Source organism: Peromyscus eremicus, chromosome 7 (assembly GCF_949786415.1).
Source record: "Peromyscus eremicus chromosome 7, PerEre_H2_v1, whole genome shotgun sequence".
NCBI lineage: Eukaryota > Metazoa > Chordata > Mammalia > Rodentia > Cricetidae > Peromyscus > Peromyscus eremicus.
Window position 1 is genome coordinate 712,710 of NC_081422.1, and position 27,051 is coordinate 739,760.

The 27,051-nt window shown below is 38.6% G+C and overlaps 1 protein-coding gene across 1 annotated transcript in view; it reads left to right on the forward strand.

Annotated features, from left to right (window-relative positions):
* Positions 1–1,588: 1,588 nt before the first annotated feature.
* The window catches only part of Alkbh8 (alkB homolog 8, tRNA methyltransferase), a 55,040-nt gene continuing 29,577 nt past the window's right edge, over positions 1,589–27,051 (forward strand). Inside the window, 8 exon segments of the mRNA XM_059267260.1 lie at positions 1,589–1,721; positions 4,583–4,719; positions 8,868–9,105; positions 10,630–10,761; positions 11,837–11,932; positions 19,823–19,927; positions 21,408–21,478; positions 23,758–23,864. Of these exon segments, the coding sequence (XP_059123243.1) occupies positions 1,589–1,721; positions 4,583–4,719; positions 8,868–9,105; positions 10,630–10,761; positions 11,837–11,932; positions 19,823–19,927; positions 21,408–21,478; positions 23,758–23,864 (1,019 nt within the window).

Genomic DNA, 27,051 nt, shown 5'->3' on the forward strand with positions numbered 1-27,051 from the left:
GGCATCTGGGACAGTTTAGACTGAACATGGCCAGCAGACTGCCAGACCATGCTTGGAAGTGTGGGGCGGGGGGGGGGGGGGAATGAGGAATAAGAGAAGGGAACAAGTGGACCAAGAGAGATCCAAGAGCAGAGCCAGCTAGGAGCCAAGAGGCCAAGAGATGGGGTATCCAAAATGTTTGTGCTATATAGGGATTAGAAGCTGAGGGAATGGGAAGCAGAAGCCCAGCACTTGGGAAGAAGAGGTTTAGGGTAGTGGGTGAGAGTGAGCAGTGCTAGTGAGGAGTAACAGGTACTGAGTGATATTGGGAGAGCTGGCCAATGTCTGCTTTGATATGTTAGTAGGCACCTCACCCGTTTGTCTTGTGTTTCTTTGAGACTTACCAGTGTGGAGTTGGAAAAAAAAAAAAAGAAAGACAAAACAAATTAGAACATTACTGTTGCTTTTTTTTTTCTGAGTCAACCTCATAATAGGGATGTAACTTTTTCCCATTTGATTAATTTTTCTGCCATTTAAACTTTGCCTTGAAATGTCTTTCCTAAGTAGATCCAATTTCTTCTTTTCTAGAGTTCTAATATAATTATGTACTTTACCCAATGTATTTCTTCCCTCCATACTTCCTCTTATACCCCTCCTCCTTGCTCTCTTTCAAACTCATGACGTTTTTTATTATTAATTGTACACACACACACACACACACATATAAACACAAATTGCTCAGTTTGTATAATATTACTTATATTTAAGTGTTTTCAGGGCTGACCATTCATTATTGGATAACAATAATGTGTGCTCTTCCCTGGAGAATACTATTTCTCTTGCTTTCAGAATTCCTTATTTGCTTTTTTTTTTTTTTTTTTTTGTAGAGTTGAGGCCTCCTGAACTTTCTGCATGACCACAGAAGCATGTCTGTTTTAATTGTTTTTGTTCAGCTAATATTTATTTATTTATTTATTTATTTATTTGTTTGTTTGTTTGTTTGTTTATTTATTTATTAGTTTTTTCGAGGCAGGGTTTCTCTGTGTGGTTTTGGTGCCTGTCCTGGATCTCACTCTGTAGACCAGGCTGGCCTCGAATTTACATACAGCCGCCTGCCTCTGCCTCCCGAGTGCTGGGATTAAAGGCGTGTGCCACCACCACAGGCTCAGCTCAAAGTCATGCTAGTGAGACTTCATGGGTGTGGCTTCTGACACTTAGATACGATCCCTAGTAAGCTCCCCATTGCTCTGCCTCCATTTTCTTTGCAGAGTTCTAAGCCTTAGTTGCAGGAATTGTGTTGTAGGTGGCAGTTGACGCTGGACTTCACAGCTCTGCATTTTGATTGGTTGTGGTTTTCTGTAATGGTCTCCATCTTTTCCAAGTTTATCTGTGGGTATAAGGTCAAATCCTCAGCATGTAGTTAGGTAGTGTGCTGGTTTAGTAACGTGGCAGTTGTAATGCTCCTTCAATCATTACTTTTCACCCACATAAAGCAGCCGAATTATCTGTTCCATATAGCAATTTACAGGCACTTCGCGGGGAAAGGGTAAACAAAGATTTTTGGGCGGGAGAGGGGATTGTGGGAGCGCTGTGGTAGCCCCGTGGACTCATGGGAAATGTAGTGCGATTGTCTGCAACATGGCGGCTCCCAGGTGAGGCAGTTTTAGAATGCTTGCATAACTCGCTAGGCTGCAGCGGGGCTGGCTGATAATAGAGAAAGCATCTGGGAGGTGAAAACCTCTGATGAGGAGAGACAGAAGTGTATGACGCCTGTTTTTAGCGGTGGCGGAGGGTCGCAAACCATAGCTTACTCCTTGCAGCTCCTTGTCTGCTGTCCTGGCCAGCGTGGTCCGACCCAGGCCGCGCAGGGTGCAGTCTATGGGCCGAGGGATGTCGAGGTGTTGGGAACCCAGATAGGGTCTAGTGTTCATTTGTGTGGTGTGGTATGGGTTTCCAGGGGTGTCTGTCTTAGCTCCTATTGTGGTTGGAGATCTGCACTTGATTCTAGTTTCTTTCCAGCCAGCATCAATTCTGTGAAACAAAAGCATGCTAGTGGCTGTTTGTCCACGCATCTGCGTCTTATACTCTTCCTTGATCAGTCCTTCTTCCTCTGGGGTGGAGGTGGTGTCAGCCTGTGGTTTTGGTCGATTTCATTGAACATTTGTTGCAAGCTGTATGCCAGGTATCCAAGACTGTGTAGGTGACAGTCTTGGTCCAACACATTCAGGTAATTTGGGATACACATACGGTGTTGTGGAAATCGTTGAAATGGCTGACAAAATCAGGATTCTGGAGAAGTTTAGGAACTAAAATGGAAAATTCTACTTAGGTTCATTTATTTTTTTTTAATTTAATCAGTTGCTACTGGGTATCACATTCTGTTTAAGTGCTAAGTGCTGAGTGCTACCCAGTGAATAATACTAAATCACTGCTTTAGCGGTTTTCTATGCACTTTTTGGAAAAGATAATAAATGGCAAGTGGAAGGAAAAACAACATAGAAGAATGTGTAATTCAGAAAGTTAGAAAGGGGTGTGATAAATAACGGGGTGATTTTTTTTCCTTATCACTCAAACGTTTCTGTGTTCTTTTTAAATAGATAATGTAATTTGAATAGCTTATAAATTCAAAAGCCAGAGAAGACTATCCTTCTTTACTTATCTACCTATTTCACTTTCCTGGAGCCAACTCATATCACTGATTTGTCATATTTTAAAAACATGTATGTGAAACCTTGTTTGATAGGAATTTAGATTTGTTCTTTCTAGTGTTTGCTAATAAGTATGTTACACACAATTAGAAGATTCACTTTATCTGTGCTGCTTGATAAGCTTTTTTTAAAGATTATTTTTATTTTATGTATATGTGTATTGCCTACATGTGTATCTGTGCACCGCTTGCATGCCTGGTGCCCAAGATGGCCAGAAGAGAGTCAGATCTCTTGGAACTTGAATGGTTGTGAGCCACCATGTGGGTGCTAGGACTTGAATCCAGGTTCCCTGGAAGAGCTGTCAGTGTTTGTAACCACTCAGCCATCCTCTAGCCATGGTTCTCTGTTTTTTAACTCAGGCATGGACATAGTAAAGTTGCTACTTAGGGTAGTATCCAACAAGATATACTGAGAGTTAGCTAGTAACAGAGCCTTTATGTCTCTGTACTAACAGAGAACATGCTCAGGCTGGAGGTAACTGAACTAGTGTCATAGCTAATATGCTAGTGACCTTACTCCTGTCACATGTAAGGTGCATCCAAACAACTGTGCAGTGATCTTGACTCTTTTCTTCTTTACATCTGAGTAATCACCAAGACCTGTTGATCATGTGGAACAATTCTTTCCTCCCTACCTTCTCCCTGTTTCCTTTCCTTCTATGCCTCCAATGTAATCAGGTCAGCATTTCTGCTTGGCACAGGTGGAATATTGCAGGTCTTCTCATTACTGTCCTACTGTGCTGTCCAACTGGCCTGCCTTACTCACTTTACCTCCTAACATGTGCTCTGTGTGCTAGGAAAATGAACTAATGCCATTTTTCTTCTGTCCTTAACTTAAGTCTAGTAATTAGAGTTTTGAATGTACCCCAGTTATTTTGAAATGTAATTTTGTTTATTTCATTTGTTAACTTTGAAGTTTGTAGCATTGAACTAGAGGTTTGGTAAACATTTGCTGCTCTAAAAAATTATGCCAGCTGGTCATGATGTTACACATTTCTAATCCAGGCACACAAAGGTAGGAGAACCTTTGTGAGTCTGAAGTCAGCTAGGGCTGCATAGTGAATAACTGTCTTAATAAACAAAAAATAAGCATAAACTGGGCTTGTGGGGTACATACCTGCTATGCCAGGTGTATCAGAAGTTCAAGATCATCCTCAGCCTTGTAGCAAGTTGGAGGCCAGTCTGGGATATGTGAGATCCTGTTTCAAAAGAACAACAAAACAAGAAAAGAAAAAAAAACCCTCTCAAATTATACTTATATTTCACTACTGTTGGTGGACATTTCTGTTTACCCTTTGCCTTTTATTACCTCACTGAATACCTTTTTAAAAATATCTTTATGTTGTTCTGATCCTTCTAATTTGAAATTTTCCAAATTTCTTTCAATTAGCATTGATTTTTTTGTTTGTTTTGGTCTGTAGTTATGCCACAAGCAACAGCAATTCTATTAGCAGTTAATTATATGAAGATATGTCATTTTTTTTTCATTTTTTTGTTATGTGTTTGTTTTGCTGAACTAACTTAGAAGTTCATACAAAGCCATGCAATGTGTTATAGTTGTATGGTCAGGGGACTGAGGCCATAATAGGCATACATGCTTACTCACTTAATATTCATTTATTCTTTCCACATATTTCCTGGGGATATACTGTATGCTGGCATTTCTGTTCTCCCAGAGTTTATATTGCGGTGGAGTACTTAAGCTAACAGATGAATTGTCATGAATTTGTGTTATGTTCTGAAGTTATTTCTATTCTTTTTGTTTCACTTTTCTAGGTTGTTGAAACTAAAGTTTTTTACAAAACACAAATTTTTATAAACTATTGAATATATGAGTAACATAATTGATCCTTCAGGACTTTTAAGGTTATGCTTTTTATACTTTTTTTCTTTATAGTATTACCGTGAACATCAGTCATAAAGGTGGCTTAAAACTGAATAAAATCGAGAAGAAGTTCTTAAGGAAACAGAGTAAAGCCAGGCATGTGTTGCTGAAACATGAAGGCATCCAGGCAGTGTCTTATCCCACCCAGGTGACCTTAAAGTGTTATTGTCACTTTCATGTAGCTGTATCAATATTGTAATGTATTATGTTAATATTGTAAAATATAGCTCAAAGCTGTAATTATTCAATGATATATTACACCCATATTAAATATACATGGAATAGGATGTGCTAGTTTTCCATTTGTATGGTAGCCTAGTCTGTAGTTTGAATTCATGTTGTTAGTGTGGGTTGAAATAGAGTGGTTCTCAAACTATAGGTCACAACCATAGGAAAAGAGATGTTTCCAATGTTCTTAGGAACCCCCAACCATAAATTTATTTTCATTGCCACTTTTTAACTGTGATTTTGCCACTAAGTGATGTCTGAGTTCCTAAGACCATCGAAGTATGGGTTTTCCAATGGTCATGACCGACAGATTGAGAACCACTGAACTACAGCATGTTGCAATTATATATTAATAATAACATTGTATAAATCTTTTTATTTGATACAGAAAATTTAACATTCGTTATTGTGTTTAATTCTCTATATGAGCTGCATGAGAAAACTGTCATCTTGAGAGGTTAATTTTCCTAAATATAAACTAGTAAGAAGGTAGATCTTCTATAGCCTCATATAATCTTTTTTCTTTTCTTACTTTTCCTATGTTACAAAGTATTTTGGTTATATAATATAAACTCTTTTCATTAGTCTTAATTTACAAAACCTTTTCATGTCTGTTGGAAATAATTAGGTAAGATGATATGAGCTACTGGGAGGTTTCCTGGGCTTTAAATTATAACTCATTGTAACTCACTTCTCTCCTTATTTAGATATTACTTTTGACCTTGACTTTAATTTCTAAGCTGGGCGTAGTATAGCATACCTAAAACTCATGCTAAAAACTCTCAGGGATAAATCTAGTTGTTTTTTATTTGCTAGTGAAGTGACTTATGGCTTCTGAGTGACCTCTGACTACTGGAAACACCAAGGTATGATTAGAGAGTTGGACCTTAGCCATGTTTTCTCTGGGGAAGGGAAGTGTAGTTGATTACTATGTTAGTTTCTTTTATTATCACTGCAACAGAATATCTGACAAAATAAGGAGAAAGGAAAAAAAATTATCACAATTTAGAAACTACAGCCCATTATAGCAGAAAAGGCATTATTGCAGTACTGGCTCCTATGGCCTTAGGCATGTGATGTGGCTGGTCATCTTCGAATGACAGACAGGTGGCTAGAGAAGAAACTAGGTGGGGCTACAACCTACAAGCCCTACCTGTACAGTATCAGCCAGCTAGGCTACATATAATCATAACCTCCCCAAACAGTGCATCGAATGAGGATCAGGTATCCAAACACTTGATTACTGTAGGGGATGTCTCACATACAAACCATAACAACCAGTGGCCCATAATGTATTCAGTCATGTCTGTGTGGAAGGTGCCATAAAACCCTAAAAAGACAAAATTGAGAGTTTCTGGATATTGGAGCCTGTGGAATCTGCTGGAGGGTGATGTCCTCAGGGTGAGCAGTGAATTTCTGACTTTTGATAACCTGTATAATGAATGAGTGGTCTGGATATTGGAGCATGTGGAATCTGCTGAAGGGTCATGTCCTCAGGGCAGGCAGTGAATTTCTGGCTTTTGATTACTTGTATAATGAATGAGTGGCTATAAGCAGTGTTTTCCTGAGTTCTGTGAGTTCTTCAAGTAATTTAATAGCACCTGAGGCGGGAATCTCAGGAACCGAGTTATGGCTATTCTGTCAGAAGTTTGTTTCCTGCTGATGGGGGCAGACTTGCAGAACTGAGCCTGTGGGATCTGATGTTCTCACTAGGTAACTAGTGTTAGACTAAATTGATTTGACTAGAGGACACTTAGCTGAACCTGCTGCAAAATCTTCCAAGAATTAATTGGTTGCTGGTATTCTTAATCATGTTGTCTTAAGTGCATGAGAATAGGAAAAGGTACTTTGTCTTCTCTGACTAAGATTTAGGGAAATGGGAGTGTTTTTGTAATGGTGGCCACATATAACTAAATTGTTATGGTATTTTAATGAAAACACCTTATTGAATGAAGTCCATGATAAAGCATATGAGAGTAAGTTTTATGTGCTGCTTAATGTAGTATTGTAGTAATGAGTTTATTATGTGTATCCTTGTACTTGTGTGTACTTGTGTTTAGCTGCCCTCTGGGGAAGAGATTTTTATTTTTCTTGTTATCCAGTTTAATGATAAATATATTATACCCTTTTCAAGGATTGTTATAGATATCCTAATAATGTGTAATAAAACGAACATTAATATACTGATCTTGAGTTTAGTACAACCCATGAAGTCAGTAAACTATTGTATTCGGAACAAGTGTGTCTTGTGAGACAAAAATGGGTTTCACATTTTAATAGTATGTTAAATAAACCAAATTGAGGCTGTGCTTATGTGACCTGTATATCTTTGAAATATTCTTTTAAGAACATTTTCAATACCTGATAAAAATGATGAAATTGATGAGTAAACCTATTCCTGGCTTCTTCTTCTTCTTCTTCTTCTTCTTCTTCTTCTTCTTCTTCTTCTTCTTCTTCTTCTTCTTCTTTTTTTTTTTTAATGTTTTTAGATGTAATAGGTTATGCCAGTGAGATGTCTCAGGAGTTAAAGGGCTTGCTATACAAACCTAACAACACGAGTTCTGTCCTTGGACCCAACATGGTAGAAGGAGAGAAATAACTCCAGAAAGTTGTCCTTTAACTTTTTCATGGTTGCTGTGGCATATGCACACCTGCACACCGACACAGACACACAGATACCCACCCGCCCCCTCCCCACACAGACGCACAGACACCTACCTGCCTCCACACACAGACGCACAGACACCTACCCGGCCCCACACACAGACACATAGACACCCGCCCCCCCACACAGACACACAGACACCCACGCACCCATACACACAGACACACCGACACACTGACACCTACCTGCCCCCCCCACAGACGCACAGATACCTACCCGCCCCCCCCAGACACACAGACATCCACTCACCCACACACAGAGACACAGACATCCACCCGCCCCTACACACAGACACACAGACACCCACCCATACACACAGACACACAGACACCCACGCACCCGTACACACAGACACACCGACACATCAACACCCACCTGCCCCCCCACAGACACACAGACACCCACCCGCCCCCCCCCACAGACACACAGACACCCACCCGCCCCCATACACACAGACAGACACCCACCCACCCCCATACACACAGACACATACTAAAATAAGATTTAGAAATAATAGGTGATAAATTGTTTTAACACCATGTAAGGTGTTTTTTTAGTATAGTAACTGTAAGGGTACTAGACTCTAAACCTCAAAATAAGGAAAGGAGCATTCCCTCACTCCCCCACATCCCGTGACTAGAGCCTAGCAGTCTACAGAGTGACAGGAAGTAAACTTGAAATTTTTAAAGGAAAAAAGTTTACTTGCAATCTGACTAAATTACATTGACTGAATTAATTTTCTTGAGCAGAAAACTTTTCATCGTTTATGAATCTGCAGTTAAGTTTTCTTTGATCCAGTTCCTTGACTTTTTACTTTTTGTTAAACATAGTGTAATGGTTATATTCAAAGTATGGGTTCCAGAAGACTAACAACAGTAATGCTCCCTCACTCACTTAACCCAGTTTTCTGCTCAATAGTTTCTTGTTCTATAAAGTGGGGCTCATATTACCCAAATAAGTTTACTTTGTTTTAAAGATTATGCTAATTAGAATTAAATTGGTAAAAGAATATAGAACATTTATTCTTTGGCAAAATGTATCATGTGACTGCTGATTGCATGTTTCTTTCCATTCTTCGTTCCTTCTTTTTCATTATGTTAATTTGTATTTCTAAACATAATAGGAAGTTAGATTTTAACTTACATTTCTGGTTATTAAGAAATGAATATATCACTATTACAAACTATTTAAAAATAAATGTTTATAGCATAGGAAAACATTTCCTCCAAAATATTTAGTAAATTAGTTTATATACTTTGTATGAATCTAGCAAACCAAATAACCAAAGAAAATGAAACTTTTAAATTACATTAACCTGGAATAATGTCATTTCATTTTATTTTCAAATAAAAAGGTCATATCAACTGCTTTTTACTTACCTCCTCTCTTCTCCTTTTTTTAAGAGCCTGGTTGTTGCCAATGGTGGTCTTGGTAATGGTGTGAGTAGGAAGCAACTGCTTTTGGCTTTAGAGAAATGTGGACCCATGGAAGCTCTTCTGATGCCACCTAATAAGCCTTATGCATTTGCAATATACAAAACTATTGAAGAATCCAAGAAAGCCTATGCTATCCTCAATGGAAAAGAAATCATTGATGATTTGGGGCAGAAGATCATTCTGTACTTGAATTTTGTGGAAAAAGGTACCTTGAAGTTACTTACTTTTTGTGTGAGTTTTCTTCTTATGGAGTCTCTATCAATTATTTTTGTGTGTGGGAAGATGGTGATGTATGTGTGTGTATGTATACACATATATGTGCTGGTGTGTGTGTGTGTGTGTGTGTGTGTGTGTGTGTGTGTACATGTATGTGGTGTGCTTGCTTGTGCTGTGCCTTTTGAAGTCAAAGGCTGATGTCAGAAGAGAGGAGCCATTACTCACTACTGATAAGAATGTGGACAGCAACTTGAAATGGAATTTCCATATGATCCAGCTCTCCTGCTCCTGGTTATATACCCAAAATAATTTTAATGTTTTCTTTTCTGTTGGCTAAGGATGTTGAACATCTTTTCAGAGAATTTTAATTAGTTTTTATTTCTTCTTTTGAGAACTAGCTTTTCTATTCATTTGCCTGTGCAAGAAAATTTTTCCCTCTGATTTTTTTCTCTACTACTTCAGAAAAGCTCACAATTTTTGCATGTTGATCTTGTATTCTGTTATTTTGTTGAAAGTGTTTACCAAGTCTAAGAGTTACCTGGTGGAATGTCTATGGACATAAATGTGGATACTTTGGCTTCTTTCTGTAGGTGAACCCCTTCTATTTCCTCCTCTTATTGATCTAGCTAATTCAATATTAGACTTCAAGCCCAATATTGAATCCTAGAGGAGAGAGGACACCTTTATCTCTTTGCTGTCCTGATATTAGAGGAAATACATTCAATTTTTCCCTGTTTAACATCATTGTCTATAGGTTTGTTGTATATATAGCCTTTATTGGGGTATGGTACTTTCTAGTTCTTCAGAACTTACATCATGAAGAGATGTTGAACTTTGTTAAAGCCTTTTCTGCATTGAGTGGTTTCTTTTCCCATTTTGTACTGTTTTACCCTTGACGGTTTTCAAAATAACAGTTTATACAATAAGTATACAAAAAGCCTTGTCTTCAAATGAGGTGTAAAAAGTGACTCAGTCATGTGCCAACAGAAGACCTGAGTGTCATTTTTTGCTGAAGAAAACTGTAGAGAGTAAAGTACAGTACAGATATGATTTTCATCTTTGTTTTTGCATTTTGTGTGTTCCTTTGAGCTTCTGACTTCTGAAAATGACAATTAAGAGCTATTGGTGAAATTATTAAGGCTACTCCACGTAGTTAAAAGGGAGATTTGTTTAGTGGCGTAACTTACAAATGAAGGGATAGGTAGGTTGCGGGTTCTGGGAAAGACGCAGTACAGTCCGGCGGTGTTCTCTGGAGAACTCTCCTCGGTCTACCTCTAGTGTCCAGGGTCCAGGAAACAAGAGAAGCTGCGCATCCAGATCTCGGGTCTTCAGGGTCCTCTCTTGGCCCTGCCTTGTAGGCGTGACAGTTACCGAAGCCTCAATGGGAGTTGGAACTTCCAGATCAAAGCTGGAATGGCTACCCACTACAAAGAGCCTTGCAAACTGGTGCTCTGGGGCAAAATTTATTTTATACAGGTTTTGTATATGACTATTTTAATTTGTTTTCCTGTAGCACAATGGAAAAAAATGAGGCTTCAAGCCTTACCTCCAGGCCTCTTGGTGGTAGAAGAAATTATTTCTTCTGAGGATGAGAAAATGCTTTTGGAAAGTGTTAATTGGACAGGAGATACAGGCAATCAGAATTGTAAGTAAAACTTCAAGGTCCATAAATTACATTTTTGGAAAAAGTCCTGTTTCTGTACTTGCTTTCATTGTACACCATAGGTTTATTGACATTACGCTGTTTCCTTAAGATCATTGGAAGTAGCTTGGATGTGGTGGTAGGCAAGCCACACTCACAGTTCTTAGGAACAGTTTTATATATAACATTTGTATAGCGACCAGTTCTAAACTCCAGTCTGAGGAATGTTAACATAAATTTTATCAGACCTTCCCCTGTTTAAAATCTTGTTTGCTTCTTGACTTGGTTAGTAGGTTGTTCAGTGACAAGTTCCTGAGGGAGTTGACCAGAGAATCAGAAAGAATAAAGACAGGAAAGTTCAGATCAGGAAGTCTTGCACAAGTTATGTCCTTTTTTTTTTTTTTTTTTTTTTTTTTTGCAAGTTATGTCTTATGGCAAGCAAGAGATTAAGAAATATAGCATCTTATGTACAATTTCGAGGGGGGAAGTGAAACAGAGTTACCAGAAAGTTAAACAAGCATTGTTGCATGAAGGAACACAGGATATTCCAAGTGTCACAGGCTGAGCACTCAGTGGCCCTGGGACTGATAACTATAGTCTCTTCAAGGGGGAAAAGTCAGGTTCCCAGAATCTGAAACCTTGACTCCTTCAAGGCCCTGGCCTCCCAGACTTGACCTTGCCAGGTCTGCTACTAGGCAAGAATACAGAGCTAGTGTTCCTTTAGTTCTTTCATCAGGGCCTCTGAGAAAGCTGTAGATTGGCCTGGCTCCCAACATTTCCTCTCTGCCCTGAAGATTCCTCCAAGCACTCAGTAGTACAGGACATCTCATGAGGACAAAGCAGCAATGAAAGCTGCTTTACCTCTTTCCAGATTATAGGCATTCCTGTGAGTGGTAGGATATACACATATTTCTCTCACATTAATAGGTGAATCTCTAAGTGTTTTAAGCACAAAACAAATAAAATGGCTCATGCTATTAAAACAGTAACTTAGCAATTAGGAGAAGTTGTCATTACCTAAGTGAAATATGAAGTGTTGCTGTCCTTTTCTTTCAAGCAATTTATTTTCTTCATACAGTTCAAAAATCCTTAAAACACAGAAGAGTTAAACATTTTGGCTATGAATTCCACTATGAGAACAACACTGTGGATAAAGATAAGCCCTTACCTGGGGGTAAGTACATGTTAATACACAGTAAGTACTGGCATGGGAAGAATGATGTGATACAGTAGAAGTTTATAGTAGTTGAGATACATGTCATCTGTAGGTAAACTTTTGAGATTACTGTTTAAATTTAGAAAATTTTAATTCTGTAAGTGGCCTAGTTTTGTTATAAAAGTTCAGATATACAGATGAAGTCAAAGTTCTTGTCTATTTATATACAGATGAAGTAAAAACTCTTGTCTATTTCTGTTCATTCATTCATTTGTTTGTTTGTTTGTTTTGTATCCTGACTGAGGTTTCCCCTCCAGCCTTTCCTCCCAGCCCCTTCCCCAACTTCCCTTCTGCTCCCCCCACTCTATCTACTGCTCCTCCATTTCTATTCAGAAAAGGGCAGGCCTCCCATGGATATCAGCAAAACATGGCATATCAAGTTACAGTAAGACTAAGCACCTCTCCTTGTATTAAGACTGGGCAAGACAGCCCAATATGAAGAATAGGGTCCCAAAAGCCAGCAGAAGAGTCAAAGACAGACCCTGCTTATACTGTTAGGAGTACCACAAGAAGACCAAGCTACACAGCTGTCACATATATGCAGAATGCCTACGTCAGGCTCCCTGGTTGTTGGTTCAGTGTCTGTGAACACCTATGAGTCCCGGTTAGTTGATTCTGTGGGTTTTCTTGTGATGTCCTTTGCCCCGCTGGCTCCTACACTCCTTCCTCCCTCTCATCAGTAGGATTCCCAAGCTCAGTCTAATGTTTGAATGTGTGTTTCTGCATCTGTTTTTACCAGTGGATGGATGAACCCTCTCTAATGACTACTGGGTTAGGCACCAATCTGTGAGTATAGTAGAATATCATTAGGCATCATTACATTGGCATCTTTTTCTCCAGTCCTATTTGGTTCTCTGGGGCAACTCAGCCTCTTGGTCCTGGCGCTTCAGATAGTGTCAGGGGTGAGCTCACTCTTGTGGCGTGGGTCTCAGACTGGACCAGTCATTGCTTAGCCACTCCCACAATTTCTTCACTACCTTAACTCCAGCACATCTTGTAGGCAAGACAGATTGTAGATGGCTGGGTTGGTGTCCCAGTTCCTCCGCTAAAAGTCTTGCCTGATTACAGGAGATGGCCGGTTCAGGCTATGTATTCCCTATTGCTAGGAGTATTAGCTGGGGTTATCCTTGTAGATTCTTGGGAGCTTCCCTTGCACTAGGTTTCTACCCTTGCACTAGGTTTCTACCTCACCCAGAATGCCTCCCTTCTCCCGTCATCTCTTTTAGTACTTTCCTTCTCCATACCCCTGCCTCCATCACTTCTGTTCCCATCCCCTAGTCTGTCCACCCATGAAATTTATTCTAATTCCCCTTCCCAGGAAGATCCAAGTGTTCCACCTTGAACCCTCCTTGTTACTTAGCTTCTCTGGGTCTGTGGCTTGTAGCATGGTTATCCTTTACTTTACAATTAATATCCACTTATAAGTGAGTACAAACCATGTTCATCTTTCTGGGTCTGGTTACTTTACTCAGGATTATTTTTTTCCTAGGTCCATTTCATGATGTCATCATTTTTAACAGCTAAATAATATTCCATTGTGTAAATGTACCACCTTTTCTTCATCCATTTTTCTGTTGAGGGGCATCTGGGTTGTTTCCAGGTTCAGACTACTAGGAATAAAGTTACTATGAACATAGTTGAGTATTCTTTGGCTATACGCCCAAGTATTATAGCTGGGTCTTGAAGTAGATTGATTTCCAATTTTTCTGAGAAACCACCATATTGATTTCTAAAGTAGCTGTACGAGTTTGCATTCCCACCAACAATGGAGACAGCATGTGTTTTTGTTCTTAGCATTCTGACAGGTGTGAGATGATATCTCAGAGTCTTTGATTTGCATTTCCCTGATAACTAAGGATATTGAACCTTTTTAAAAAGTGTTTCTTGAGCACTTGATATTCTTCTTTTGAGAATTCTTTTTTAGATCTGTACACCATTCTTAAATTGGCTTATTTGGTTTTTTGATGTCTAGTTTGTTGAGTTCTTTATATATTTTAGAAGTTAGCCCTCTGTTGGATGTTGAGTAGATGAAGAGCTTTTCCCATTCTGTAGGCTGCTATTTTGTCCTATTGATGGTGTCTTTGCTTTTCAGTTTCATGAGGTCCTATTTATTAATTGTCCATCTTAGTGTCTGTGCTACTGGTGTCATATTCAGGAAGTAGTCTCCTGTGCCAATGCATTCAAGGCTACTTCCCATTTTGTCTTCTATCAGGTTCAGTGTATCTGGATTTATATTGAGGTTTGTCATCTACTTGGACTTGAGCTTTGTGCAGGTTGATAGCTACAGATTAAATTGCGTTCTTCTATATTCTGACATCCAGTTAGACCAGCACCATTTGTTGAAGATGATTTCTTTTTTCCATTGTATGATTTTGGCTACTTTGTCAAAAATCAGGTGTCCATAGATGTGTGGATTCATGCCTAGGTCTCTGATTCAATTCTATTGATTAATGTGTTTTTATGCTTGAACCCTGTGGTTTTTATTATTGTAGCTCTGTATTGAGCTTGAAGTCAAGGATTGTGATAACTCTGGAAATTCTTTTATTATATAGGATTGTTTTAACTATCCTGGGTTTTTGATTTTCCATATCAAGTTGAGTATTGTTCTTTCAAGGTCTGCAAAGAATTGTGTTTTGATTTTAATGGAAATTTTATTGAATCTGTAGATTTCTTTTGATAAGAAGGCCATTTTTACTATGTAAATTATACTGATCCATAAGCATCAGAGGAGATTTTTCCATCCTCTGATATCTTCTCCAATTTCTTTCTTTAAACACTTGAAGTTCTCATCATAAAGGTCTTTCACTTGCTTGGTTAGAGTTACACCTAGATATCATTTGTGGCTATTGTGAAGGGTGTCATTTCCCTGATATCTTTCTTTGCTTGTTTATCATTTGTATATAGGAGAGCTACATATCTTTTTGAGTTAATCTTGTATCCAGCCACTTTGCTGAAGATTTTTTATCAGTTGTAGGAGTTCCCTGGTAGAATTTATGGGGTCACTTGTATATACTATCTCATCATCTACAAATAGTGATAATTCTTCTCCAATTTGTATCCCCTTCGTCTCCTTTAGTTGTCTTATTGCTCTAGCTAGAACTTCAATTACTATATTGAATAGATATGGAGAGAATGGACTGCCTTGTCTTGTTCCTGATTTTAGTGGGATTGCTCTGAGTTTCTCTCCATTTAATTTTATGTTGGCTATTGGCTTGCTATATATTGCATTTATTATCTTGAGATATATCCGTTATATCTTTGATATCTTCAAGACTTTTATAATGAAGAGATGTTGGATTTTTGTCAAAGCTTTTTTCAGCATCTAATGAGATGATTTTTTTTTCTTTCAGTTTGTATATATGGTAGATTACATTGACATTTTTATATGTTAAACTATTCCTGAATCTCTAGGATGAAGTCTACTTGGTCATAGTGGATGTTTTTTTTTTTTTTAATGTGTTCTTGGATTTGGTTTGCAATTTTATTGAGTATTTTTGCTTCAGTGTTCATGAGGGATATTGGTCTGTAATTCTCTTTCTTTGTTGAGTTTTTGTGTGGTTTGAGTATCAGGATGACTGGCCTTATAAGATGAATTTGACCACGTTCCTTTTTTTTTCTATTTTCTGGAATAATTTGAGGCATATTGGTATTGCTTTTTCTTTAAACATCTGGTAGACTTCTGTGCTAAAACCATCTGGCACTGGGCCTTTTTGGTTTGGAGACTTTTAATGACTGCTTCTGTTTCTGTTTCACTAGGGGTTATAGATCTATTTATATTGTTTTTCTGGTCTTGCTTTAACTATGGTAAGTGGAATCTGTCAAGAAATTTGCCCCCTGCCCCACCCTTTTTTTTAGCTTTTCCAGTTGTGTGGAGTACAGGTTTTTAATGATTTTGTGGATTTCCTTGGGGTCTATTGGTATGTCCCCCTTTTTCTTTCTGATTTTGTTAATTTGGGTATTCTCTCTGTGTTTTTCAGTTATTTTTGGATAAGAATTTGTCTTACTGATTTTTTTTCAAAGAGCCAACTCTTTGTTTCATTGATTCTTTGTATTATTGTCTTTGTTTATAGCTTTCAGGTGTGCTCTTTACTTGCTAGTATGATATCTCCACATTTTTTTTTTTTTCACTTGCAACTGCCTTTATTAGGAGCTCTCAGGAGAACGGTGGCCCTAGACACACCACTATGGCCAAGGGAAGGTTCTCCGCTGCACGGAGGGCAGGCCCTCGGGAGCGGCCCAAGTGGGCTCTGGGCCCTCAACTTCTGGTGCTCTCCAGCTCCTCGGTGGGAACACGTGGCGACCACTTTAGGCAGCAGCGAAGTCCAACGTGGGGCGAAGTCCAACGTGGGGCGCAGGCTTCCGCAGCGCGGGGGAACCCCCGAGCATGCCCCCGGCCACGCGAGCCTGGAGGCTCGTGGGGCGTTCGAGCACCTGAGGGCAGCCGCGCCACTCCGCCGCCCCCGGGTCTCTTGCACACCGCGCCAACGGTATCTCCACATTCTTGATGTAGGCACTTAGTGCTGTAAACTTTCCTCTTAGCACTGCCTTCATCGTGTCCCATAAGTTTAGATATGTTCTGCATTCATTTTCATTGAATTTCTAGGTAGTCTTTAATTTCTTTATTTCTTCCTTAACATAGCATTCAGTAGAGAGTTGTTGAGTTTCCAGGAGTTTGTAGGCTTTCTGTTGTTTCTGTTGTTAAAACTCAGCTTTAATCCATGGTGGTCTGATAGGATGCAGGGAGTTATTTCAGTTTTCTTGTATCTGTTGAGATTTGCTTTGTATATGGTCAATTTTGGAGAATGTTCCATGAGTTGCTGAGAAGAAAGTATGTTCTTTTGTTTTGGGTAAAGTATTCTGTAGATATCTGTTAGATCCATTTGTTTCATAAGATCTGTTAGCTCCAGTATTTCTGTTTAGCTTTTGTCTGGATGTTCTGTCCATTAGGGAGAGTGGAGAATTGAAGTCTCTCAATATTGATATGAGGGTCAATGTGTGATTTAAACTTTAATAGTATTTTCTTTACAAATGTGGGTGTCCTTGTGTTTGGGAAAGGATGTTGAGAATCGAGATGTCATCTTGGTGGATTTTTCCTCTGATGAGTATGAAATATCCTTACCCATCTCTTTTGATTAATTTTTGTTTTGATGTCTATTCTATTAGATATTAGGATAGCTGGACCAGCTTCCTTCTTGGGGCCATTAGCTTGGAAAATCTTTTTCCAACCCTGGGGTAATGTCTGTCTTTGATGTTGGAGTGTTTTTTGTATGCAGCAGAAGGATAGATCTTGTTTTTGCATCCATTTTGTTAGCTTGTGTCTTTTTTATTAGGGAACTGAGTCCTTAGATATTGAGAGATATCAGTGAACAATGATTTTTAATTCTTGCTATTTTATTATATATGTTGTTGGTAGTGTGTATGCATGAGTATGCGTGTATGTGGTTTTCCTTCCTTGGGTTATGCTGGTGTGAGATTATTTATTGGTTGTGTATTTTGGGGTTTAGTTAACCTCATTACATAGGAGTTTTCCTTCCAGTTCTTTCGGTAGGGCTGGATTTGTGGATAGATATTATTTCAATTTGACTTTATCATTGAATATCTTGTTTTTTCCATACATGGTGATTGACAGTTTTGCTGGGTATAGTAGTCTGGGCTGGCATCTGTGCTTTTAGAATCTCCCTTGAGAAGTTGGGTGTAATTCTGATATGTCTACCTTTATATGTTATTTGGCAAGAAAAACTCTTGCAGCTTTTAACATTCTTTCCATGTTCAGTGTGTTTTGATTATTATGTGGTGAGGGTTCTTGCTTTTGTGATCTAATCTATTTAGTGGATGTTCTATAACCTTCTTGTACCTTTATAGGCATGTCCTTTTTTAGGTTAAGAAAATTTTCTTCTATGATTTTGTTTAAAATTTTCTGGGCTATATTTGTGCTGGGAATGTTCTCCTTCTGTTCCTATTATTCTTAGGTTTCGTCTTTCCATAGTGTCCCAGATTTATTGGATGTTTTGTGTCAGGAATTTTTTAGATTTAACATTTTCTTTGACCCATATATTTACTTCTTCTATAGTTTCTTCAACACCTGAGATTCTATCTTCCATCTCTTATATTCTGTTGGTGATGCTTGCATCTGTAGTTCCTGTTCGATTACCTATTTTTTCTTTTCTAGAATTTCCTCAGTTTGTGTTTTCATGTTTACTTCCTATTTGTGTCTTTCCTCCTTCCCTACTTCTTCCCTTTAGAAATATTTGCTCTTATCAGTTTAGTACACATTCTTCTTACTTTTTTTAAATGAAATGAGTTCATATCTACGTTCATATATCTATTCAAGTAAACATGAATAGCCTTATATTGTAAAAGTAGTCTTCCATTGTCTAGTCATAGCATGTTTCTCATCTATATACTCCTTGTGCCTTGTAGATCTTGTCATTTTTCATTTTACTGAGTGTCGGGGTAGTTACCTACCCTAAACATTAAGGTTACTTCTAGTTTTTAGCACTCAGAAATAGCACTTTAGTGAGTATTTTTGTGCATGCCTCCTCACATTCTGTGCAAGAGTTTCTTAAGAAGACTGCAAAGAAGTAAAATTGTTGCTTCAAAGGTTAGGTTTATCAAAGAGACAAAAATAGCTCCAAATAGCTGGGCCAGTATATTTTTACACACTCTCTGTCCTTACCAACATGCTGTACAGCTTTTCAGTTTACAGTTTCCTGGTTAGTAATGAGGTTGGCCAATTGTATTTCCTTTTCTAATTTTCTTTTCATCTCCTGCTAGTTTTTTTTTTTTTAAGTGGGTTATATAAACGGATTATCTAAATTATACTGGCAATAACTCTCTGTTGAATTAAATTTTATTTGTGTGTGTGTGTGTGTGTGTGTGTGTGTGTGTGTGTTGTGTTTGTTCGTGTGTTCATGTGTGTATCAGTACCTGTGAGAAGCAGAGGACAAGACAACCTTGAGTATTGTTCCTCAGGAGCTGTCCGTCTTATTTTGAGACAGGGTATCACTGGCCTTGAACTAACCAAACAAACCAGTCTGATTGACCAGGGAACCTCATTGACCTGCCTATCTCTGTCTCCACAGATTTTAAAAGTGTGTGTTACCATGCCCAGCTTTTTTCTTGTGCTGTCTATTGGGTACTTTGTTGATTGAAGCATTTCTCCTATCCTAAATTTATTGTTTATGACCTTGATCACATTTAAGGCTTTCATTCATGATGAAATCACATTTATAACATGATAAAAGTTTCACTTTGAAAGGTACGATTTTTAAAATAGTAATAATTTAAAATCTTTGCAGTAAGTGGAATACCTTCAAAGACTGACAAAGTATTCAATTTAATTTTTGACATAAAATCTATAAGTTGAGCCTCCCTAATCTGAAAATCCAAAATTCAAATTTCTCTAAAATCTGAAGGTGTTTGAGAGCAGATGTGATGCTACCAGTGGAAAGTGTCCATATCTAAGCTCATATGAATGGGTCATAGTCAAAACACAAGCACATTAAAAATAAGATATAAAATTACCCTCAGCCTGTGACGTAAGGTATATATGAAACATTTTTAGTTCATTCGGACAAGGGCAATTCATTATATATTGTTTAGTATCATTTTATAAAGTGTCAAAGTTGTTATTAGTAAAATTATTATTTTGTGCTTTTTATTTGATAAGGGTGTAATAACTTTAAAAGATTCTTACAGGTCTATTTCTTAATTTGTTTTGTCTGTGGATTTGTCATCTTTTTTGACAACAAAAGCTCTGATCGCAAAAGCTCTATGATAGCATAATGTTACTTTTATATTTTCAGTTAAACATGCAGCATGTTTTGCTTTTCTGGTTACCAACTTTAGGTCTTCCTGATATTTGCAATAGCATTTTAGAGAAATGGTTGAAAGAAGGTTACATTAAACATAAACCGGATCAGTTGACCATAAATCAGTATGAGCCTGGACATGGTAGGTGCTTCTTTTCTAAACACATTTTTTTTTTCTTTTAGATTGTCTTTTATGTGTGTGAGTGTTTTGCCAATGCCTGTCTGTGAATCACATGTTTCTCTACTGCCATATCAGGTCAGAAGAAAGTATCAGGTCCCATGGAACTGGAGTTATGGATGATTGTGAGCTGCTTTGTGGGTCCTGGGAACTGAACCTGCGTCTTCTGGGAAGAGCATCTAGTGCTCTTAACCACTGAGCCATGTCTCCAGCCCCAGTTGTTTCTTCTTTAAAATCCCAATTTTGTATTTCAGAATTAAGAAGGTTATGAAATATTTTAAGATCGAAAGTTAAAATTCACTGTTTTTTTGTAAAATTTTTGTTTTAGCTAAAATTAGTTTTTAGGCTGCTTTGCTTATATACAATATTTGTATTGCTTATTACTTGCAGTCTGTACCTCCACCCCTTGAGATTCCATTATAAAACATAACTAAATGGATATACATTGCTGTTTGTGGGTTTTGCTTGTTTTGGTTCCTCTCTCAACATGTTAGAGAGGGAGTTGATAGCTTGGAAAACAAGAAATGTTTAATAGAAGAAGCAAGTTATTCACAGAAAGGAAGAACTAACTGGTTGGATGATTTTTCTCCTCTTCTATTTTAGAATGTGTAGGATTATTCTAGGATTATGTGCCAGTGAAAATCTTACGTATGGGTAGGTTATTAGTAGCATTTTCATACAATATTTGTAGTTAAGTGATTTGTTTCCCCCAAGGGTTTTTTCCCTCTGCTTTTATCATGCTATGCTTTATTTTATTTTTTATTGTTTTATTATGGTGCTGAGGATTAAACTTAGGGCCTAGTATCTGCTAGGCAGGAACTTTGTCATTGTGCTACATTCCTAGCCCCCAAGACTGATTCAAACTTGAGCTGCTTCTGTCCCAGCTCCCCCAGAGCTAGGACTGCAGATGTGTGCTGCTGTGCCCACATTGTAAGTATTTGAACTGTGTATTTTCCTGTCTGGCTTTCCAGTGGTCTATATATCCTTGAGTTGGCTGTATCTTTCTTCTTTATATCTTTTCTCTGTGTTGCAGTTTCTTTATTTACCAGACTGATGAATGGAAGAAGCTGTGTCTTAATTATTAATGTATTGGCCTCTGTTCTCCAAGTCCTTGAGAGTCTCAGTATTTATGGGAAATAATGACTTGTATTTGTCTTCCACATTGACCTCTTAGGCTGTGAATGGAAAATTTGTCTTATTTAAGCAGTGACTCCTGAGCCTTGATTTAAAGTCATGTCTCAATGTTGTTTTATTTTAAAATTGAGTTACCCTGTTTTAGATTTAATTTTGTCAAGTCATATTCATTGTTTCCTGTTAACTAAGATTATGGTACCTCCTTAAAAACCAAAAAAATCTTTTCACCATAATTACGTGAGGCTATGTGTATGCATAGTCTAAATCTACAATGGATGATGAAGTGATATTGTCATGTTTTCTATCTCAGGAATTCCTGCCCATATTGACACACATTCTGCATTTGAGGATGAGATCATTTCTCTCAGTTTGGGGGCAGAGGTAAGTGCTGAAGCATTTCTTTTCCTCCTCCTTTTTTTTTTTTTTTTTAAAATCAGCTTTTAGCATATTTTGCCTTGCACAGTACCTTGTTTCCCCTATGGGACCATCCACACTCTAATTAAAATGAATTAAAATTTTAAAATAAAAAGGGCTTTGTTAGCACATTAGTTCTTACCAGAGTGGTTAGTTTCACCAACACCCCCTCACCTCTCCACCCCCACCACGCACTTTTTTTTTTTAGATGTCCAAAGTTTTACCTTGTAGCTTATCAGATGCCAGGATAAATCTATACGTTTATTCACACATTTTATATTGGCAGTCAGGTGAAATACAAATTTTCTCTGGTGTAGTTTGGCCCATTTTTGACCTACCTTTGCTGCATACCACATGGTGGTAAAAGATAGTCACCACATGAAATAGGGTAATGAGATAATGACAGAACTGAAATTCACATGCCTGGGAGTTCTACTCATTTATTTATTTACTTATTTATTTTTTGCTGTTAATTTTTTAGACATAGTCTTTTTGTCTTTGAGCTACCTATGTAGACCAGACTGGCCTGGAACTCACAGAGATTCACCTACGTCTGCCTCCTGAGTGCTAGGATTAAAAGCGTGTGCCATCACACCTGGCTACAGGTTAGACCTTTTTACTTAGGTAACTTGAGTCAAACCTTTCAGAAACTTTAGCAGAGGGTTATTTCTGTCCCTCTAGATAAAGAAAAGGCTCATGTTTATTTGGTGCTTGATTTCTGTCGTTGCACTTTGCTTGAGCTGCTAAACATGCAGAACCATGATTCAATGTGGTGAATGTAAGTCCCTCAACAAATGAGTGACCAGGCCCTACTCCCAGACTATTCCAACAGCCAGGCCTAGCCCCTTGAGGCATGTGGCCAGGCCCTGTCTCCCAGACTACTCTAATGGTTTTAATGGCCATTTCTAGCCCCTGGAGATACAGGTGACCAAGCTCTATCCTACAGGAAAAAAAAAAAGAAAAAAAGAAAAAAAAAAGCCTAAGATCAGGTCACAAAATCTCACTAATCCTTGAGTTTGCCCCAATATCAGGCCAGAGAATCCCAGCAATCCCTGAGCTTGCCCCAAGATCAGGCCACCCTAGAAAGGTCTTCTTCCCAAGAAACCCTATATAAAGCCTGCCTCCTGTTCAGTTCTTTGGTGCTTTTTCCCAAGCAGAGGCAACCATCCTCTTGTGTCTTTCCTAGTAAATTTCTTGTGTGAGGTTTGTTGGGCAGTGTGACTTTGTATTCTTTGGCTTCCAACTGCTAGGATATCTTTCCTCTCAGACCTGTAACATTTACAGTGTATGCAAGTTACACATGGATTTTCAGACAGAAATAGAAAATAAATGAATCCAAAATAATCCTTGAAATATTGAGATCATCTCATCTAACTAGTGGTTGCTTCAAAATCTAATGTCTCTCCTAGAGGCAAGTGCTATTTGCTTCTTCTCCTCCTATCCTCTCCTCCTCCTCCCCTCTTCCTCCTTTTGTCTCTTTCCATTATATCTGTATAGTTTCCATCTCTGTAGCTTAAGCACTTTGACTTCTCAACCTCTGCTGTATTCTTGTGATCTTGATGCTGTGGTTAAAGAACCAATAATGTTTGTTTGATATAGTAAAACCATCTTATCATTTACATATGTGGATTTTTAGTATAGAAGGTTTCAGAAATAAACAAACGTTCTTTTTCCATGTTGCTAATCCTTACTTGTAGATTTAGGGGGGCAGTGAGTAACATTCTTGAATTTTCTTCCTAAAGTTGAGAAATTAAAAAACAAAAAGGCAAAGGGAAATCAACATGTCTTCAGCTTTCTAATGAGAAAAGTGATGGCAGACTTCACTGTAGGTCTGTGGCCAAGTAGACATTTCACACTTCACCTCTGAGTTACAGAAATACACTGTCCTTGTTCCTAGCACTGACTGTCTGCTTAGGAAAAAGCTGGCCCTGTAACATTGGACCAGAAAGAGCATGTTAGATCCTACACACTGGCTGGTTCTGAAAAAGACTAAAGAAAAGGGCAGGGACCAGTGAGCCTGGCTGCAGGATAATGGGTCAGCTAGCTTTGCTGCTGTCATGGGAAGCTGTAAGCAAGGAAGTAGGTAAAAGTTAGGAATGTTAGAGGAAGTTTTAGCTCTACTTAGCTATTAACCTAGAAATATGGTCAGTATAAATGAACCATCCTTAATCCCTGGAATGTATGACACTAGACTCAGCATTAACCCTTCTTGGTGATAACCTTTTAACTTTTGTCTTTGCTCCAAGATTGTTATGGATTTTAAGCACCCAGAGGGTGTCACAGTACAAGTTATGTTGCCTCGTCGGAGTTTGCTGGTGATGACAGGAGAATCTAGATACCTTTGGACTCATGGGTATGTATTGTGATGGCCTTAGTTACTGATGGGAAACTTTCTGCTTTGTGAGATTTCTCATTCTTTTCTGTCTGAGATGCTGAAGCCATGTCCTGTGCCTGCACATCAAATCATTTGTGTACAAGCCTTCCAAGATATATGCAGGTTTTTTGTTTGTTTTGTTTTTTAATACACTACCTTTTTATTCTGAAAAGATTTCAAATTTAAAGAAAAATTGTGTATAATAAACTTCCTCCACTTTTCACCTGTAGTTTTCAGTTATGAATACTTTGCTACATCTTTTACTTTTTCTCACCTGTTATCATCATTGCTTTTGCATAATCATTTGAGAGTAACTTACAGCATCATAATTTTTCTTCGTTTTGGTGGAAATGAATCTTTAGTTGTTTGAAGACAGAACATTATACTCCTAGAATTTGTGTGTGAAAGTATTTATATATGTATGTGTGTATATACAAATAATTAAAATAATGCTTAATTTTATATGAATTCCGTTCTGCTTATAAATTTTAGCTGACACATTTCAAATATTCAGGAAAATGATCATGTTATTGTATTAGTAACCTGTTCTTAGTTTTAATTAAATAATTATTGAGAATAGATTCTTCTCTCATATAGTACATCCTGAACACAGTTTCCACTCCCTCTACTCCTCCCAGCGCCCTCCCACCTCCCCTTTCCCCTAGATCCACACTCCCAGTCTTTTTCCTTTTCAGAAAAGAGCAGACCTCCAAGAGATGACAGTCAAACAGGACAGAAAAAAAAAGATACAATAAGACAAGGCAGCAGCCCTCTTATTGAGTTCTGGATAAGGCAACCTAATAGGATGAAGAGTCTCAAGAGCAGGCAAAAGAGTCAGTGATACATCTCTTCCCACTGTTAGGAGTCCCACAAAAATGCCAAGCTAACAACAGTAACATATATGCAGAGGACCTGGTACAGACTCATGCAGGCTCTGTGCCTGCTGCTTCTGTCTCTGTGAGCCAATGTGTCTTAGTTAATATTTCTATTGCTGTGAAGAGATACCAAGACCATGGAAACTCTTACAAAGGAAAATATGTAATTGGGGCTGGCTTACAGTTCACAGGTTTAGTCCATTAATGTCATGGTGGGAAGCATGGTGGCATTTAGGCAGACATGATGTTGGAGAAGGAGCTTGAGAGTTCTACATCTTGATCTGCAGGTAGCGAGAGGAGCTAACTTGAGCTTCTGAGACCTCAAAGCAGACCCCCTAGTGACACACTTATTCCAACAAAGCCACACCTACTCCAACAAGGACATACCTCCTAATAGTACCACTCCCTATAGAACAAGTATTCAAACACATGAGTCTATGGGGGCCATTCCATTTCAAACCATCACACCATGTGAGCCCTGCTTAGTTAATTCAGTGGGCTGTATTCTCCTGGTGTCCTCCATTCCCTCTTATTCCTACTTTTCCCTTTTCTACAGGGTTTCTAGATCTTTGAGGGGAGGGACCTGATGAAGACCTCCAGTTTAGCTTCTCTCCCTCACATAAAGTCTGACTGTGGGTCTCTGCACCCACTCTCATCTGCTGCTGGAGGAAGCCTCTCTGATGAGTGGACAAGGCACCTATCTATGAGTATAGCAGAATATCATTCGTAATCAGTTTTTTTTTTTTTTTTTTTTTTTTTTTTTTTTTTTTTTGCCAGTCATGTTTTGTTCCTGGCCATCCAGGCAGTGTAGGGCATAGTTTCCTTCTTGTGGTGTGGGCCTCAAGGTAAACCAAGCATTGGTTGGCGATTCCCACAGGTTCTGTGCCACCATTGCTCTTGCACATCTTGCAAGCAGGACAGATTGTAGGTTGAAGGTTTTGTGGCTGGATTGGGCCTGGTTTTTCATTCCACAGCCTACACAATATCTTCTTGAGCCAATTTGACTATAATGTAGTGGTGAAGGCTACATGTAGGAGCCTTTCCTCTCTGTAAGTATAGATGTAGATGTAAAATTTAGAGAAGAGCTTAACTTCTCTCCATTCAATGAGCTTCATAGATGTTTTACTCAGAAATAGGGCTCCACTTTCAGTTTCAAAGAACGATCTTCTGTCCTAGTATCAGCCTGTGTTATTTAGGAGTCTCCTAAGCACCCCCTCAGCCGACAACACAAACAAGTACAACCCAATCCCACCACTGGAAGCCTTGCCTGCCTACAAAAGATGGCCAGTTCAGACTCATATCCTCTATTACTAGGAGTCCTCATTAGGGTCACCTTCATAGATTTCAGGAATTTGCATTTCCACTCAACCCCTGATTCCCCCCACCCATTCCAGCTGTCCCTTCCTGTACTCTCTCCCTCCATCCCTTCCCACCCACCCGACATGATCCCTCTTGCCCCAGTCCCCACCCCCGCCCCAGTCCCCCATACCCTTGCAAAATCTACTTCCCCTTCCCAGAGAGGTCTATGCTTCCCCACTAAAGCCCTACTTTTTACTAACCTCTCTGAGTCTGTGGATTTTAGTTTGATTATCATTTACTTACAGCTAATATCCATTTATATGTAAATATCATATTTGTCTTTCTGAGTCTGGGTTGCTGTAGCAGGAATCTTAAATGGTCTTATTAATAAAATCAAACCTGGAGCCAGGTATTGGGGTGAATGCTGGAAGATCAGAGAAGCAGAACCTACCTCATCTCTCCAGTTCCTGAGCTGATCCTGTTTCCTCAGACTGGAAGCCTCTGAGTCCTCATCCGAATGGGTCTCAGCTGAACTGCTGCTCAAAAGCCTGAAAGCTTAACCAGCTAAAAGCTTCTAGTTTCTGGTCTTCATGCCTTATATATCTTTCTGCTTTCTGCCATCACTCCCTGGGATTAAAGGCTCACTTCTTGGGATTAAAGGCGTGTGTCACCATGCCTGGCTGTTTCCAATGTGGCCTTGAGCTCACAGAGATTCAAAGGGATTTCTGCCTCTGGAATGCTAGGATTAAAGGTGTGAGTGCCACCATTTTCTAACCTCTGTATCTAGTGGCTGTTCTGTTCTTTGACCCCAGATAAGTTTATTAGGGTTCATAATATTTTGGGGAACACAATACCACTACAGGTTGCCTTATTCAGGATAGTCTTTTTCTAGTTATATCCATTTGCTTGAAAATTTCATGATATCATTTTTAAAACAAAACAAAACAAAACAAAACTGAGTAATTCTCCATTGTGTAAATGTGCCACATTTT